Here is a 19,089-nt window from a genome sequence, read left to right as displayed (position 1 = left end):
CAGGATGGTCTCGATCTCCTGACCTCATGATCCGCCCGTCTCAGCCTCCCAAAGTGCTGGGATTACAGGCTTGAGCCACTGCGCCCGGCCCTGTCAATGTTTAATATTCACTTAGAGTCAGAGTTTTTCTGGAAGAGATCTTAGTGGTGATCTACTATCTAGTTCAGCCCTTTCAAAATAAGCTAATCAATGTACTGAAAACACTGTGGCTGAACAGACTACTTAGTAGAAGGCACTTACTTTTTGCAGTGTCCACACCAAGGAGCATAGAACTCAACCATCCAAACATCTTCACTGTCCAGAACATTCTCATCAAAGCTGTCATCTGTCAGCTCAATCACATCCTTCTTACTTGAACTATCACTTCTGCCCTGTCATTTATGACATTAAACATCAAACAATTTGGCCAAGAAGAATACTTTTCCTATTTTAAATAACACTGCTTCTACATCTTAACGAAGTTTTAGGGTTTTTCTTTAGTGAATAAAATAGTGAAAATGGTTGTATTCAAATTGGGTACATTCTTCAGCATTATCATTTTTGCTTGGTAAATAGTCTTTTACTTTCAAATAATTATCAATACATTGAGTACAACATCTAACCTGTACCTGAATTCCGTCACCAGCTCTTTTTAGTAAGAAACCTCAACATGGCTCAAAGAACCACCTTAAAAACACTGTTCTAATTCAGACTCAAGTACAGCTACTGCTTCATCCCAGGATGTTCCGCTACATCTTTCATAGACAAAGCCCCTACCAGTCAACAAAGCTAAAAATAACACTTAATCCTTTTCTTTTTTCTAAGAATGTTCTTCAGTACTAAATCTAAGAAGCAGTCAGCATTGCTTTCTGTTGCCAGGCAGGGTGCAGGGGGCCAGGCAACTATGCTCATTAAATGTCTAAGTTTAAAATAAAAGGCAAGAGCATGGAATCTTTCGGTAAGCTCTGAGCCTGTATAAAGACGCGAGTTTAACTGGTCTCCTAAAAGTAAAGGCCCATTTAATATTTATATATCTTCAAGTTTGTCTTTTCACAAGAACATCAGTGTTAAGCTTCACATTTCATACAAGGGCATCTAAAACACCAATCTGCTCCTCTCTCTCTCTCTTCTCCCCTATCCATTTGTGTAGAATTTCCATGGATTTGGGGCTGAATGCCACAGATACAGGCCAAGAGGTAATCCAGTCTCATCAGTTTGCCAAAGCCTACCCAGAGGAGAACCCGTCCATCCCATCCCCACTCTTGACCTACAAGTGCCATGGGATGCCAGCACCTGGCTCCTGGGCCTGGAGCTGAAGTTCACATTCTTCTGTTTTAGCCCAGGGCCCAGGAAGCCTATCTAGGGGCCTGGTACTTGGACTGCAGGTGTGGAAAGAGGCCCTGGGACTGACTGGCCATGGCAACAGCAATCCTGAGGAGGCCAAATGAGCAGGCTGGATGGCTGGTTCCCTCTGGGTTCAGTGGATCCAATCCTCCATTATTCTTTAATTGAAAGTTTACCACTTTCACATACTTTTAAAAAAACAACTATCTTTTACAAGGAATCCACACTCTGGCTTCAAAATCACGACACATTAAAAACTGACATTTTATGGTCTTACTTGTTTTCCAGAACTGTATCCTCCACTCCGTCCCCCGAGGCGATCCTTCACAAGCTGGCGCAGAGCACTGAGCGCAGCATCTACGATGGCTTCACCAGTTCTGCCACCTACAGGAGACGGAAGGTAGGCGGTCCTCAGCCCGGCCTTCAGCAAGTGCTTCATCTGGCCCGGCCCAAGACTGTCTTTACCTCACTGTCAGCTTCACTGGGTGACACAGTTCTGACAACATGTGTATCTCTGACAGAACAAACTTTCTCCCCAGTATGCATTTTGCACTAGACTTAACACTTAGAAAACCAATTTCTCTTCCTTTCTCATTATTATTTTTTTTTTGAGATGGAGTCTCACCCTGTTGCCCAGGCTAGAGTACAGTGGCACAATCTCGGGTCACTGCAACCTCCGCCTCCCAGGTTCAAGTGATTTCCGGCTAATTTTGGTATTTTTAATAGAGACGGGGTTTCACCATGTCGGCCAGGCTGGTCACAAACTCCTGACCTCAAGTGATCCGCCCACCTTGGCCTCCCAAAGTGCTGGGATCACAAGTGCAAGCCACCATGTCCAGCCTGATTCCTCTTAAGTTTTATGTAGTTAGTGTGAACGAAAACTCCCTGCTCAAATACCATCTCCTAATGAGAATAACTCACAAATGTTTACCGAACATGGACATGGGTGAATAAGAAGCTTAAAATCTAGCTGGGAAAGCAGGGGAATTTCCCAAATACAAAAGGAACTATTTCTGTGAAATACCGGATAGAAAAGATGGAAAAACTAGGTATGAGGTGTTTTGAAGCCAAATAACTGAAAACCATTCCAGGCTTCTTTTTTTCTATCTTGCTTGAAACACTGTTAAGCTGAACTTAACAAATCTGCATTAAAACTCACAGAGGCAAGATGACAATAGTCTTTGGAAGTTCACCAAATAAGTTTATTTGCTCAAGAGAGTCAGGGGCTATTAACTAACACAGAAGTACTGGAATAACCTATGCCATCTGCTGTCTTCAGTTTAAAGGCAAAACTAGTTCTAATAGAATCTCTTTAGAAAGTTCCTTTTCTGGAGGGCCGTAGTGGCTCATGCCTGGGATCTCAGCACTTTGGGAGGCGGAGGCATGTGGAACACTTGAAGGCAGGAGTTCGAGACCATCCTGGCCAACATGGTGAAACCCCTGTCTCTACTAAAAAGACAAAAATTAGCTGGGTGTGGTGATGGGCACCTATAATCCCAGTTACTCAGGAGGCTGAGGCAGGAGAATCACCTGAACCCAGGAGACAGAGGCTGCAGTGAGCTTAGATCATGCCACTGCACTCCAGCCTGGGTGACAGAATGAGACTCTATGTCAGGAAAAAAAAAAAATTTTTTTTTTTTTTTAGTTTTCTCAAACTCCTGTACTCAAGTGATCCTCCCAAAGTGCTGGGATTAGAGATCTAAGGTGTGGCGGCCAGCCTTTTGGGAGGCCGAGGCAGGCAGATCATGAGGTCAAGAGTTCAAGAGCAGCCTGATCAACATGGTGAAACCCCATCTCTACTAAAAATACAAAAATTAGCCAGGCGTGGTGGTGCGCACCTGTAATCCCAGCTACTCAGGAGGCTGAGGCAGGAGAATTGCTTGAACCCGGGAGGCGGAGGTTGCACTGAGCCAAGATAGCGCCACTGTACTCCAGCCTGGGCAACAGAGCGAGACTCCATCTCAAACAACAAAACAAAACAAAAATACCCACAAAATATACTACAGCAGCTCTCAGCATCTATTCAGATAATCGTGCACTGTATCGCTGGCTGAGCCTACCAAGTATGTCACCTGATAACACAGAAGGGCAAGGCCTCAACATGAAACAGCCTCTGCTCCTTATCTATGTCAGGCATCTCCATCATCTGAACCAGTGCCCCTTCCCCAAGTCTTTATCTGGACACATGCCAAATCGTGAAGTATACTAGGAAAAAAACTTTTCAGCATTTTAGGCCACACTGTCTATTGCAACTACTCAATTCTGCTGATCCAGTGCAAAAGCAGCCAGAGACACTATGTTGACACACAGGTAGGGCTGTGTTCCAATAAACTAAATTTATAAAAACAGCAGCAGGCTGACTGCACTAAAAACATGCACATTTTCGTAAGTGAGGAAAACTAAAACAAACTATTATTCAAAGGCAGAAAAGCAAGTGTTTACTCAGGGGAAAAAAAAGGTCTTTCCCTAGAACTTTGGAGCTGGGGAGGCAAGTACAGACGTGTCCAAGGCCACATCTTTGTCTTCAGACGAGACCTCCAGCCTCGAGATCTGCCCACGACATGTATTTACCAAGTATTTGTCTCATATGCTTTATGTGTACTATTTCAATTAAGCTTCTGGTACCTTAAAATGGGGTTTGCACATCCCCATTTTACGGAGAAGCAAGACACTAAGTTTAGTTACGACGTTGGAGTGTGGAGAAGCCAGCAGCCAGGCAGACAGGATGGGCTGCCTTCCCAGCTCGCACACGACAGATTCTGTATCGCTCACCCCCGCCTTCCCTGCCTTCTATTAGCTGGACCCAGGCAAGTCACCAATGACAGACAACTCTTTGTTTTACTATGATGTTGATGCTGCCACCCAACCTGTGAGCTGGTACTGCTCACATAAAGCAAAACCTAAGATGACAAAGTTCTGTCACTCATATGTTCCATATAACATCTTCAACAAAAACCTTTACCAAATTAGCCATAATTTCAGCTTCAAACAAATTATGCCCAATACTTTTACTAGCACCATGGATCTGGCCCAACGCAGCAACTCTGATTATCTCAAATATAATAATCTGTTTGTGATATCTTTTTTTTTCTTTCTTTTTTTTTGAGATGGAGTCTTGCTCTGTTGCCCAGGCTGGAGTGCAGTGGCGCAATCTTGGCTCACTGCAAGCTCCGCATTCTGGGTTCAGGCCATTCTCCTGCCTCAGCCTCCCGAGTAGCTGGGATACAGGTGCCCACCACTGTGCCCGGCTAATTTTTTTGTAATTTTAGTAGAGACGGGGTTTCACATGGTCTCAATCTCCTGACCTCATGATCCGCCCACCTCAGCCTCCCAAAGTGCTGGGATTACAGGTGTGAGCTACCATGCCCCGCCCATTTGTGATATCTTAATTAAATAACAGGACAAGGCCGGGCGCGGTGGCTCAAGCCTGTAATCCCAGCACTTTGGGAGGCCGAGATGGGCGAATCATGAGGTCAGGAGATCAAGACCATCCTGGCTAACACGGTGAAACCCTGTCTCTACTAAAAAATACAAAAAACTAGCCAGTCGAGGTGGCGGGCACCTGTAGTCCCAGCTACTTGGGAGGCTGAGGCAGGAGAATGGTGTAAACCCGGGAGGCGGAGCTTGCAGTAAGCTGAGATCCGGCCACTGCACTTCAGCCTGGGCGACAGAGCAAGACTCGTCTCAAAAAAAAAAATAAAAAAATAAAAAATAAAAAAATAAATAACAGGACAATTCTCTAAGAGTGTAGTGCCTATAATCCCAGCTACTTGGGAGGCTGAAGTAGGAGGATTGCCTGAGCCTAGGAATCTGAGAATTTGCTGGGCAACATACCAAGACTCTGTCTCTTTAAAAAAAAAAAAAAAAAAAAAAAAGAAGAATAGTGTTGCTGAAATAACATTTAGTCTTGGGAGGGGGGAACCTGAATTCTATCTTTAGTTGCCTCAGGGGCTCACAGCAGACACTCACAATTTACTTATCTACAAAACAGAATTTGTGTATCCATTTATTATTGACAGTTCAGGAGACTAAGACTCTCAAATTACAGACTCTCCTTTTCTATAGTAGTATGTTAGACCCTTCTCCTACAGTAAAGGGAAGAGAGATTAGAGCAAGAAAATACATGTAGATCTTTATTAAATACAAGTGACTGTAATGAGAAAGACAAGAGAGTAGCACAGAACACTATTTTCTATCATTGCTAATGTAGTGTAGACCTAAGCAAGCGGGAAGTGATAACACAAAGCTGTGTGACACACATTTCACCTTCAGATTGACTCGGAGGGGGTAGGAATCACTGTGTACCATTTATAGATAATTCAGGTACAATGAAGTTGAGAACCTTGCAGGTAGAGCAGGTTCTCAAGCTCGTTAAAGAACAGTAGGTTCTTGTCTACCAGGGGAATGAAGTAGCTAGGAAAAGTCCTTACCTTGGTAATCTTCTGGTCTGTTTTTGTTGGATCCAAAAATCTTAATGGTAGGAAATCCCTGAACACCATACTGACCTCCTAGGGACTGATGCTTATCTGCATCAACTGCACCAACTTTGACAACATCCTGTGGGAATGTAAAAGAAATAACAATTTTTCCTTCCGCTACAGCAGATTCCACAAGAACTCATTATCTGCTTCATATAGACTCAGAAAAAGGTAATAAAGCACTGGGTGCAGTTTGCAAAATGAGTCAATAAGGGCCTTAGCCTTGAACACCAGAAGAGAATCTAAATGCAATGATGCGGGAAATCAAAGTCAGCCCATGGAGGGAACTCTGCAGCTCACAGAAATGGCAGGGCTGAGAGTAACTGTCATTTATCCGGGAAACAGAATAAACAAAAACAGGCAATGTAAGCATTTAAATGTGTATTATCCCCTTGTTCTCAGTACAATTTTAACAACAAACCAGTATTTTCAACTCTGATATGCCAACTAGCTTCCCATTGAACATTAAACCCTCTGCATACTTATTATTTAAACATACACAGGTGAATATGGACATCTTAGAAACTTACTATAAAAAAAACTTTTGTAAGCCTTTTGCATTCCTAAGAAACTTACTTTTAATGCAGTTGCTGCTTTCTTCCATTCTGGTGTTAATCTTTGACAGTGACCACACCTTTTGGGGGTAAGACAACACAAAGCAACAGTTAAAGCCTTTGATTCTCAATTCAAAAAATTCAAAACTTCAGTTAAAAAACCCCATCAATGGTCTACTGAGTGAGATGCCTGCAAAGAGGACAAGCACAAATAAAACAGGAGCAGGCCAGGCACGGCTGCTCACGCCTGTAATCTCCAGTAGTTTGGGAGGCCAAGGAGGGAGGATCACTTGAGGTCAGGAGTTTGAGACCAGCCTGGCTAACATGGTGAAATCCCATCTCTAACAAAAATACAAAAATTAGCCAGGCATGGTGGCGCACGCTTGTAATCCTAGCTACTGGGGAGGCTGAGGCACGAGAATCATGTGAACCTGGGAGGCAGAGGTTGCATGAGCTGAGATCATGCTGCTACACTCCAGCCTGGGCAACAGAGTAAGACTCTGTCTCAAAAACATAAAATAAAAATAAAATAAATAAGTAAAATAGGATCAGCAACCTGGATGAGCTCACCACTTTATTACTTACAACAATCACTTTTCTATTCATCCTAATAAAAAAGCTTCCAGCCGGGTGCAGTGGCTCACGTCTGTAATCCCAGCCCTTTGGGAGGCCGAGGCAGACGGATCACTTGAATTCAGGAGTCAAGACCAGCCTGGTCAACATGGTGACAGCCCGTCTCAACTAAAAATACAAAAATTAGCTGGGCATGGTACCACACGCCTGCAATCTTAGCTATTGGGGAGGCTGAGAAAGAACTGCTTGAACTTGAGAAACGGAGGTTGCAGTGAGCCGAGATCGTGCCACTGCACTCTAGCCTGAGCAACACAGCAAGACTCTGTCTCAAAAAAAAAAAAAAAAGGTTTTGAATTACTGCTCAATTAAATCATATTCAAACTCTATAATTTATAACTCTACACCTGAACAAGCCCTTTAGAATCTATCGGGTTCAATGTGCTTCCCTGTGTGGAGCTGAAAGCCTAGGCAAAACACAGATTCTTGGGGTCCACAAACCCAAACTTCCTGGTGGAAGAATTGCATTTTATTAAGTTCTACTAGTGATTCTTAAACCTACTGAAGTTTGACAGTTTCTAATCTAGTCCAACTTTTTAATTTCATAGATGAGGTATCTGACCTAGATCAACTATGCCTGTATCTCAATACTCTGTGGGTTCCACAAATTGCTTCTGGACTTAGAAACACATACATAAACCCATGTTTGTGAACCTAACAAGCCGAAATGCATGACGTGACATCACAAGATGGTGACGTGAGTGACTGAGGTGGGGGAGGCAGGGAAAGCGGAGGAGAGTGGGGAGAGGAGGAGAGAAGAGAACACAAGGAAAAATGACCTTAACCTTATAGATACTATTACTGTGAAATACAACACAGAAAAGTGCTTCTAAGAAATTACATCCTCGTGAACCTGTTAGCCCTTACCACTCACTGAGGTTGTAGGTAGCTAACTGTTCGTTTTTATTGCTGTGTAACATTCACTATATGCAGATACCATAGTTTATTTCTCCACTGGTGATCTGATGCATTTTTAAAAACAAAGTAAATTCTCTTCTAATTAGGTCTCTACGGACCAAATGCACAAATGCTAGGTGCCAGCACCATGATGAAAACACTTTATAGATGATTTCATTTAATCCGCATGAAGCTGAAGGCAGGTCCTTTTGTTATTTCATTTTACAGATGATGGAACTGATGTTGAGAAGAAATTTACCCAATATCACAGCCACCCGGTGTCAGAGCTGCCTGACAAGTTTTTGATTCCAAATACTACAATCATCCAGGTAAAAGTTTTAATCACTATGTAATTGAGTACTGGGGCCTAAACTCAACCCCAGTATTTGAAGCTAGGATCTTTCAGGGGAATGTCCTGAAATGCTACTTCTATGTATTTATATACAGTATGTTTTCTTGTTTAGGTGAGATACCCAAAAATTCAGAAGTCAGATTTTTACACGGTTTTGTGCCTCTTTAATTTCAGTTTATCTAAGAAAGGAGGACTAAATTCAGAGACTGTCAGAGTTCATCCTCTCTTCTATTTGATCTGCACATACATCACAATGCCACACACATATAAATATGGCATACAGTCTACCCAGGGGTTCTGCACCTGGGGTCCAGACTCCCAAAGGGCTGGTGGATAAAAATTTAGGGAATCCCTTTTAGGAAAAGAAAAAAAAGAAAAAAAAAAAAAGAATAAATTTGAAGCCAAGGTGGCCTTTTAGGAAAAATTTAGGGGAGGGAGTCTATGAATTTGGATGAAAAAAAGTTTTTATTTTCACTAATCTGTAATCGAAATTTAGAATTTCCTTACAAATGTAAACAACACTCCATAGTCATTTATTGTGACTTTATCACGAATAAATATCACAGCTATTTTCATTACCACCACTATAGTTGTCGCAGGTATCTTCAAACATCATGCCTGTCCCTATTCAGAATTATTGCAGCAGTCAAGTCTGCTGGTGGATCTTGGAACCGGTTTAGCATCCCTATTCTAAAAACCTACAACCTGAAATGTTCCAAAATCCAAAACTTTCTAAGTGCCAACATGACACTCACAGGAAACGGTCACTGGAGCAGTTCAGATTTTGTATTCTCAGATTAGGGATGCTCTACAGTTAAGTATTATGCAAATCTTCCAAAATCTGAAAAAATCCAAAATCAGAAACACTTCTGGTCCCAAGCATTTCGGATAAGAGATGTTCAACCTGTACTTACTGTCCTTGTAAAGTACTACATTAGTATTGAAATTTTAATATTTCAATAATCATATTTCCATAGGTTTTCTTTGTGATCTTATAAGCTTTATTTAAACATGTAAAGGTTTGATTTTTTTTTTTCTTTTTTGAGACAGGCTCTCACTGTTGCCTAGGCTGGAGTGCAGTGGCACAATCACAGCTCACTGCAGCCTCTACCTCCCAGGCTCAGGTGATCCTCCCACCTCAGCCTCCTGAGTAGCTGGGACCACAAGTGCACAGCACCAGGCCTGGGTAATTTCTTTGTTTCTTTTCTTTTTCTTTTTGTAGCAGTGGGGTCTTTGCCACATTGCCCAGTCTGGTCTCGAGCTCTGGTGCTCAAGCAATCCACCCACCTTGTTCTCCCAAAGTGCTGAAATTATAAGCGTGAGCCATCATGCCTGACCATAAAGGTTTTATTATAAGAATCCAAGGCCTTCACCAAGGTGCCACAGGAATCCAAGCACAAAAGGAAGTTAAAAAGCACCTGCCTGACCCGGTGCAGTGGCTCACAGCTGTAATCCCAGCACGTTGGGAGGCTGAGACAGGCAAATTGCTTGAGCCCTGGAGTTAGAGACCATCTTGGATAACATGGTGAAATTCCGCCTCTATTAAAAAAATATAAAAAGTAGCCGGGTGTGGTGGTACATGCCTGTAGTACCAGTGCTGGGGAGGCTAAGGTGGGAGGATTACCTGAGCCTGAGAAATCAAGGATGTAGTGAGCCGTGATCATGCCGCTGCACTCCAGCCTGGGAGAACTGAGACCCTGTCTCTCAAAAAAAGCGCTTGCTCTAATCAGACATTCTTTCACCCAGACACCACAAAGTAAAACTCTGCCAGTATAATAATTATTAACTAGTGGATCCAGATCCTGCCTTCTCAATTATGCTGTCTTGTAGAGTCTTACAATGAGGTATTTTCTCTTGCATGGTCACTCTCAGAAACAAGGTAAATTACCTATGCCATATATGGTAAGCTTGTAAAAACCACATACGGAGACATTTGACAACACAACAGTTTGTACAATTACTATTTATATATTTGCTAGTATAAATGAGCTAATCCATACAGAATTAGCATTTGCATTGAACACATAAATACCAGAGCCTTTAAAAATAGTAAAGGCATTAGGTGGACAGGACACACAATGTGGCAGCATCCACTTTGAAAATAGAGCGTTTTTACCTCCATTTGCTACACTGAGCATGAAGTAAAATGGTCCATGAGGAATGGTGGTTAGTTTCTAAAACTCAGTTTCAAAGAAAAAAGTTAAAGTGAGAAAGGAAAAACTTTCATCAGGCATACCCTAAAATGCAACCATCAGGTTTCAGTATCGCTCACTCAAGCTTACAAAGCCTTGTTCACATGTCAAAGAACTCCTTGGGATTTCAGATCACCACACAGGTCTTCACAGATACACAGTGGGCTAGGGTTCGGTTCTCCTCTCAGGATACTCGTGGCCTGCTGGTTTACAGCAGAGACAGCCTCATATACATCTGGCACAGTTTCCACTCTTCTATTTGTTTTTTTTTTTTTTTTCATTAAATGCTTTAATCACACAAACCATTAGCACAATGTTGTACTTTTAACTGTATATAATTTTGTGCCTTAGTTTCAATGGTGATTACATTTTTACCCCACAGGGGTTTTTCCAGTATTGAATGTAAGGCAAGAATTTTTAAATTAAACCAGATTTTCTAACTACATTATTTCAGGAAATAATTCTCTTCAAGAAACAGAATGAAGTTAATCATTAGCCCCTCTATTTTCTTTGCTCAAGATTCCTTCCTCATAAAATTAGTTTTCCTTCCACACACATCACCCCATCAGTAGATCTTCCTTAACAATAGACGAGATACTTTGCATTTCCCATTTCCCTCTTCTCTACTTCTTTTAAACAAACAGTAAGCTAAACTAGATGACTTAATAAAATCAGATTTTTATACAGCATTTTCTCCAATTTCAGAAAGTACTATAAATAATCTACAACTATTTTATAATACTTACCATGGAGCATAGAATTCTACAAGCCACAAACTATCACTCTGAATAACTTCTCGGTTGAAATTTGATGGAGTTAATTCGATCACATCGTCACTAGAGGAATACAGACCATTCACTGCCAGAAAGAAGGCACAGCTCACCAGACCTGAAGTAACAACAAAAGTACACCATTAACAGCACTGTTCATGCTTTGACTGGAAACCCTGGGGAACCAGAGTCCTCTTCAACTGACCAGGGCCCTTCACACAGGAGGGCGGCCTAGCTCTGGCCCCTATGCCCTCCCTGCTGCAGTCGGAGCCCCTGGAATTTCACTCCCATTGCTGCAACACTGAGCCAAAAAGGAATGGACAGTCCCCACTCCCATTCCTTGGGCTGCACTGGAAAAAGGCTGAAGCATTATTCTTAGTGGCTTTCATGTATCAATGTCTTTGTTCCTTACAACCACTCCATGAGGCAGCACTATCGTTTTATGGGCATAGACACTGAAAAATTAGGAGGTCACTTCTGCCTGTGTAACCTTGGGCAATCACATGGTAATCATTCCTCACGTTATTCCATTGCAATTACTAGCACATTATCTTTATTCAAGTATCTTTTTGAAGGGAAAAATAATTATTGTCTCTTCCACTAGACTGTGACTCTTTCAAGAGTAATGGTAATTTGTTTGTTTTTTTGAGACAGAGTTTTGCTCTTGTTGCCCAGGCTGGGGTGCAATGGCACGATCTCAGCTCACGGCAACCTCTGCCTCCCAGGTTAAAGCGATTCTCCTGCCTCAGCCTCCCAAGTAGTTGGGATTACAGGCATGTGCCACCATGCCTGGCTAATTTTGTATTTTTAGTAGAGACAGGGTTTCTCCATGTTGGTCAGGCTGGTCTCGAACTCCCGACCTCAGATGATCCGTCTGCCTCGGCCTCCCAAAGTGCTGGGATTACAGGCGTGAGCCACAGCGCCCGGCCAATGTTTATTTTTATGGAGTTTTGTTTCTCTTAATACTATCCATAACACATTATCAGAAAAAATTTTCATGAGAACAACCTTATAAAGAAAGGATGCAATGTCGACTGTATTGCTGACCACACAGTTCTGCCACACTGGATCGAGAGCATTTTCATTAGCAACTCTGGAAATTTAAATGCAATTTACAACAATAATAGAGGAACACAAATTCTGAACTGACTTACTAGTATCTTAAGAACCCAAAAGTTCTCTGAAATGGCATTACTATCAAAATTTCACCTTTCAAATCTACATATACAGTCACATCCACAGGGTCAAGGAGAGGACACACAAATGAGGGTGGTCTGTGGATTACAATGGAGCTGAAAAAAAGCCTGGGCAACATAGGGAGACCTTGTCTCTATAAAAAATTTAAAAGTTAGCCAGGGATGCACCTGTAGTCCCAGCTACCGGGGGGCTGGGGGGGCTGAGGTGGGAGGTCACTTGAGTCCAGGTGGTCAGGGCTGCTGCAGGGAGCTGTGTTTGCACCATTGCACTCCAGTCTGGGTGACAGAGTCTTGATAACTCTGACCCTGTGTAGACCTAGGTTCATGTGTGTGTTTGTGTCCTCGTTTTTGACAAAAAAGCTAAAAAAGCAAAACAAACAAATTTTAAAAACAGAAAAAAACCTTACAGAATACAATATAAAATAAAATACTGGCCAGGCGCTATGTGTCATGCTTGTAATCTCGGCACTTTAGGAGGCCAAGGCAGGCAGATTGCTTGAGCTCAGGAATTCAAGACCAGCCTGGGCAACATAGTGAGACCCCCTCTCTAAAAAAAGTACAAAAATGAGCCAGGCATGGTGGTGCATGCCCGTAGTCCCAGCTACTCGACAGGCTGAGGTGGGAGGATCACTGAGCCCAGGGAGGTCAACGCTACAGGTGCAGTGGGCTGTGATGCGCCACTGCACTCCAGCCTGACAGAGCGAGATCCTGTCTCAAAAAAAAAAAAAAAAAAAAGGAGAGAGAAAATATTTTTGTACTGCTCTACAATGTGTTTTAAGGTGTTTTTACAAGAGCCAAAAAGTTAAAAAAAAAAAAAAATTAAGTTTAGAAAGTAAAATGTTGCCCAGACACCATGGCTCATGCCTATAATCTCAACACTTTGGGAGGCCAAGGTGGGAGAACTGCTTGAAGCCGGCAGTTCAAAACCAGGCTGGCCAACAGAGAATAGTAAAACCACATCTCCCCCCCCAAAAAAAAAAAAGAAAAATGTTACAGTAAATTAAGGTTATTCTATCATTCAAGAAATAAAATGTTAAGAGCAACCCCCAGTCATGCGAGCTGTATTCATGGTAAATGTCCTATACAGCTGTACCATTTTTTATCTTTTATATCATATTTTTACTGCACTTTTTCTATGTTTAGATAGACAAATGCTTACCACTGTGTTACAACTGCATACAACATTCAGTACAGTAACATGCCGAATGGATTTGTAACCTAAGAGAAATAAGCTATACCACAGAGCCTAGGTTTTTAGTAAGTTATGCCATCTAGGTTTGTATTAAGTACACACTGATGTTTTCCACAATGAAGAAATCGTCTGATATGACAACAGAAATTAAAGAAATTTCTATTCCTGTCTTTTTAGCATCTCTGAAGTTGATCACATCTCAGATCATATCTCTAAAGTTAAGCAACACATGACCATATACAAAAATGTGCTAATTACCTCTAGAACAAGGTAAATAATGGAATATCCTCAGACTGTTCTTGACTTCAACAGGAATGTTTTCCTATTTGCATCATGCTGGCTTTCGGGTTGAAATAAATACACTGTTTTATTTTTTTTGAGAGAGGGTCTTGCTCTGTCACCCAGACTGGAGTGCAATGGTTCAAACACAGCTCCCTGCAGCAGCCCTGACCACCTGGACTCAAGTGATCCTCCCACCTCAGCCCCCCCAGCCCCCCGGTAGCTGGGACTACAGGTGCATCCCTGGCTAACTTTTAAATTTTTTATAGAGACAAGGTCTCCCTATGTTGCCCAGGCTGGTCTCAAGAGATCCTCCTGCCTCTGTCTCTCAAAGTGCTGGGATTACAGGTATGAGTGATCACGCCAGGCCAAAATATACTTACAATGTTAAAGAAATTTCTGTCTATTCCTGTCTTTGCAGCATCTCTGAAGCTGATCATATCATTTCTTCCTTTTAATTTGTTGATATAGCAAATTGTAAGTGAGACTGGCCTGTGTTCTCAAGTAGTGTGTGTACGTGCCATCTTAGTTACATTTTCATATGCTTACTTCAGAATTAGAATTTGGAAGATTTCAAATGGACCTTTTTGGAATAATTAAATGGTACATTTCTTCTGGAAGGCGTATACACCATTGTTCATTGTTTTACTGCTAAATCCTCCATCATACAACACGTTCAGTTTTTCAAATCACTTTCAAATATGTCAGATCACTTAATTTTTGATAGCATTACTAACTAGAAAGTAGGAATTATCCCCATTTTGTAAATAAAGGTCTAGACCAGTGGCCCATCTATTGTCATACATGTAAGAGGTAGGTGAGCTCTCCATTTCCAAGCTTTTCCTATTACACCATGCTGTCTTTTTAGTGCTCAAGATAAAGTGGTTCTGTACGCTACAGGCATGGATGAACAACTGTGGTATTCAAGATTTACACTGCATTTGAATCATAGATATGGCCAATATTGTAAGGACTTATAAAACTGTGAACTTTACTAATAGTGAAGCCACTAAAGGGTTATCATGCAGAGGAAAGAATAGATTTGTGCTTTCTAGAAGGAGTATTCCAGTTGCCATGTGGAAGGTGGACTGGAAGAATTATTGAGAGTGGTGTCACATAAACCAAGATACATGTGGAAGGGGCCACACTAACAAATACTACTGGGAGAGAAAGGAACAAAGACAGAAAACCAACTATTGATTGGATTTAGTGACAGTTCACCGGGAGCCCTGGCAGTTGTGGTGGAGTGAAAATAAGAGGCATGTAGTCTACAGAAGGTTGGAGAGAATACAGGTAACCATTTAAGCAGGTTTCATTACAGAGACCAGAGGCAGGCAAATGTAGAAAACAAGGAAGGTTTCTCTGTAAAGATGGGCGTGATCTGGGAGAGGAAGACATGCAGTGGGAGAGGCCAAAGATAAAATACAGGGAATATCTGAATAAAATGCCCGGAGTCAGAGGAGGGACAGGATGATCTCCTTTTCCATTTCAAGAGGTGGGAAAGGATGCCTGTGAACGGAGGCCAGGCTAACCAAAGTGGGGCTGCTCCCTCAGCAACAGTGTTGTCCAGCATGACAGCTACTGGCTACCCCAAACTAAGATGTGCTGGTAAAAAGCACACTGAATTTTGAAGACCTAATGGAGGGAAAAACGTAATCTCATTATTATTTTTCTTTTTTTGAGATGGCATCTTGCTCAGCTGCCCAGGCTGGTGTGCAGTGGTGCGATCTCCGCTCACTGCAACCACTGTCTCCTGGGTCCAAGCGATTCTCCTGTCTCAGGATTACAGGCACCAGCCACCACGCCCAGCTAATTTTTGTATTTTAGCAGAGATGGGGTTTCACCACGTTGGCCAGGCTGCTCTTGAACTCCTGACCTCAGGTGATCCGCCCACCTCGGCCTCCCGAAGTATGAGGATTACAGGCATGAGCCACTGTGCCTGGCCTCATTATTATTCTTCATTTTGGAAACACATGTTGAAATGATCTTAGATATACTGAGTAAATACATTAATTTCACCTGTTTCTTTTGGCTATTTTAAATGTAGCTACTAGAAAATTTAAAATTACATACATGTTTGCATTATATTTCTATTGGATGGCGCTGCTCATTAATCTTTTCATTGCTGCAGAAAAGGTGAAGTAGAGTTTGACACATTTAACAAAGCAAGTAAATCAAGAACATAAGTACTGACAGTCCTAACTCCCAATAAGCTTGAAAGTAAGACTAAGGCTGGGTGTGGTGGCTCAGGCCTGTAATCCCAGCACTTTGGGAGGATGAGGCAGGAGTTTGAGACCAGCCTGGGCAACATGGCAAAACTCCAACTCTTGTAGAGAAAAAATATAAAATACAAAAATGCAAAAATTAGCTGGGTGTGGTAGGGTGCATCTGTAGTCGCGGTTACTCCAGAGGCTGATGTGGGAGGATCGCTCGAGCCTGGGAGGCACAGCGAGATCCTGTCTCAAACAAACAAACAAACAAACAAACAAACAAACAAACAAAACCAAAAACAGGATAATCCTCTACAGAGATGCACTACTTTTAAAGAATTTTATATTTTTTGTAAAATCTATATGAATTTGGTACTTGCTCAATACACCGAGCCTATTGTGAAATTTTCAAAAACCGAAAAGCAGAAGAGTAAGTTACAGATATTTTCTACTTCAGAATTTTTAAATTACTCCAATGTAACCATTTAGTCAATCCACTACTGACTGAATTTTGATTGTTGTTTCCAATTCTGCACTAACAGCCCAGCCCTGAAAATTCTTGTATTTTCCTCCTCCCATCAAATTAGTATGACTGTTTCTTCCAGATAAATTCTTACAAGAGAGATCTGGGAGTATGGCTAACATTCTGAGATACCTGTCACACGATGCTTCAGAAACTGCGGTCTTTATTTCTGGCAAGACAAAACAGTAACACTTGCGTGACTCTGTACCAGGCATTGTTCTAAACATTTTGCATATGTGAAGTCATTTAAGAACCCTATGCGGTACGTGTCATGATGCCCTTATTTCATAGACCAGGAAACTTAAACACAGAGAGGATAACTTACCTAAGATCATATATTTAGATAGACCCAAATTTCTAACCGAAGGGCCGGAGAATGCAGTGGTATAATCCACAGAACATCATTAGGTAGACTGTGGCAGAATTAGGTACTTTCACTTCTCTTTGCCAGTCAAGGACAGCAATAGGGTCAGCCCTCTCCTCTTCATGCTGTTACAAGCAGGCTGCAGTCACCAGAAGAGACCAGGCGTTTTCACCTTAGAAATGTGCTTCCCTTTCCATACAAAGACGCTCTTTACCGACAGTATTAACACAGACTTGGGTTCTTCTTTTTTCTAGTAATGGTGACGGACCTTTGCTTGCTTTAAATTTTGCCTAGTTCTCACAAGAGCCTCCTCTGCTTGTACATGGCTACCCAATGAAAATGCTGTGTTGATTAAGGTTTGAGACTAAAATTCCTAAAAAGGCAATGTGACCTAGCAGGGCTACAAGGAAACCGAACATACTACTGAGAAAGAACAGACAAAAGATGTGGACATTCTGAATGCATAAAAGTAGCCAACAACTATCCCCAAGACCCAAGAACACAAAAAACCCTGGGCTTACTTAAGATGACAAAGTAGGTCAATGCTGACCAATGATATTCTGTTTCTAAAATTCACATCACCATTCCACTCAGTGATAATGAACACAAATGGGAAATCGGACCATCCGAGTGAGTGTCTAGAATCTCTGTGAGCAGATGGCTCTGCCATCTGTGGTTTTCCATTCCTCCACGGCAGTTAAGGATGTTATAAATTCACAGCAGTAACATCTCTGTCCCACATCTGCTAGGAGTCATCTACGGTCCCACAGCAGTCATCTAGAAACCAAGAGGTTTCCCAAAAAGGCTGCCATTTATTAAAATGAGTTAATTAATAGACTCACAGACTCGTTCAGGGTCTAGTCTGAATTCACTCACAGGAAACTAAATAGACTAAAATCTTTTCCCCTCATCTACTCTCTCCACAGTAATATGGCAAATATTTACATCTCTTTAAACATGTACTAACTGGGCGAGGTGACTGACACAGGTAATCCCAGGATTTTGGGAGGCTGAGGAGTGAGGATCACTTGAGGCCAGGAGTTTGAGACCAGCCTGGGCAATACAAAGAGACCCTGACTCTACCAAAAATTTAAAAATTAGCCAGGTGTGGTGGCATGTGTCTGGATCCCTTGAGACCAGGAGTTTCAGGCTGCAGTGAACTATGATCAAAACCCTGCACTCCAGCCTAGGAGACAGAGCAAGACCCTGTCTCGAAAAACAAAAAGACCTGTACTAACTCATTAATCCTGAGGACAACCCTAAGGGAGTACTATTATCAGCCCCTAAAATAATGAGCACTGCTGAAAAGGCACTGGCACAGAGTAGTTAAGTAACTTGCTCCGAGTCACAGAGCCAGTAAATAGGGGGCAGGTGGTCTGAGGCCAGAGACAAGGTTAAGGACTCTCAGAGCCAAGGCTGTGACCAAGGCGAGCCCGGCGAGGACAGGACCCTTGGCCTAGCCTACTGTAGCCTCCGAAGCAGACATTTACAGAATTCCTAAGACGCTGGGTTCCATTTCGTTTTTAAGGAGTCCGATGACATGTGAAGCACCCCTGCGTCCTAAGCCCACGTTTTGGAAGGCACTGTCCCTTTCTAAGGCAACTATGGGTATTTATTTCAGGACTGAGATTTAACATTTCAGTTTTTTGTTTCTGAGACGAAGTTTCACTCTTGTTGCCGGGGCTGGTGTGCAGTGGCGAGGTATCCGCTCACTGCAACCTCCGCCTCCCGGGTTCAGGAGATTCTCCAGCCTCAGCCTCCTGAGTAGCTGGGATCACAGGCGCGCGCCACCACGCCCGGCTAATCTTGTATTTTTAGTTGAGACGGGGTTTCGCCATGTTGGTCAGGCTGGTCTGGAACTCCTGACCTCAGATGATCCACCCGCTTCGGCTTTCCAAAGTGCTAGGATTACAGGTGTGAGCCACCGCGCCCGGCCTAACATTTCAGTTTTTAAAAGTAGGAGCTGCATAAAACAGGTGGCAGAAACAAGCTGCAGTGCAGGGCGCCCGCCATCCTCCGTTCCCACGCACGAGTTCGAGAAGGCGCCCAGAGCAAGCTCCCCCGCGATTCGCCGGGAATACTGACCCCCTCGCCAGGATCCGGCCGGGGCTGGGCTCCGCGGTTCTCCA

At 42.6% G+C, this 19,089-nt stretch overlaps 1 protein-coding gene across 2 annotated transcripts in view; it reads right to left on the bottom strand.

The window, feature by feature from the left end:
• PDIA6 (protein disulfide isomerase family A, member 6) overlaps positions 1–19,089 on the bottom strand; it is a 51,285-nt gene that overhangs the window by 8,788 nt on the left and 23,408 nt on the right. The window contains exons 1-6 of one of the 2 annotated variants that reach the window (XM_011965287.1): positions 16,922–17,119; positions 11,173–11,314; positions 6,378–6,435; positions 5,754–5,880; positions 1,601–1,707; positions 241–371 (exon numbers count right to left, since the gene is read on the bottom strand). In XM_011965287.1, coding sequence (XP_011820677.1) covers positions 241–371; positions 1,601–1,707; positions 5,754–5,880; positions 6,378–6,435; positions 11,173–11,314; positions 16,922–16,931 — 575 coding nt within the window. In that variant the 5' untranslated portion in view covers positions 16,932–17,119. Of the gene's footprint in view, positions 1–240; positions 372–1,600; positions 1,708–5,753; positions 5,881–6,377; positions 6,436–11,172; positions 11,315–16,921; positions 17,120–19,089 lie in introns of those variants that run through there. The other variant, XM_011965286.1, reaches the window with a different exon arrangement.

This window comes from Mandrillus leucophaeus, unplaced genomic scaffold (assembly GCF_000951045.1).
Source record: "Mandrillus leucophaeus isolate KB7577 unplaced genomic scaffold, Mleu.le_1.0 Scaffold72, whole genome shotgun sequence".
NCBI lineage: Eukaryota > Metazoa > Chordata > Mammalia > Primates > Cercopithecidae > Mandrillus > Mandrillus leucophaeus.
This window is presented reverse-complemented; position numbering and strand designations above follow the sequence as displayed.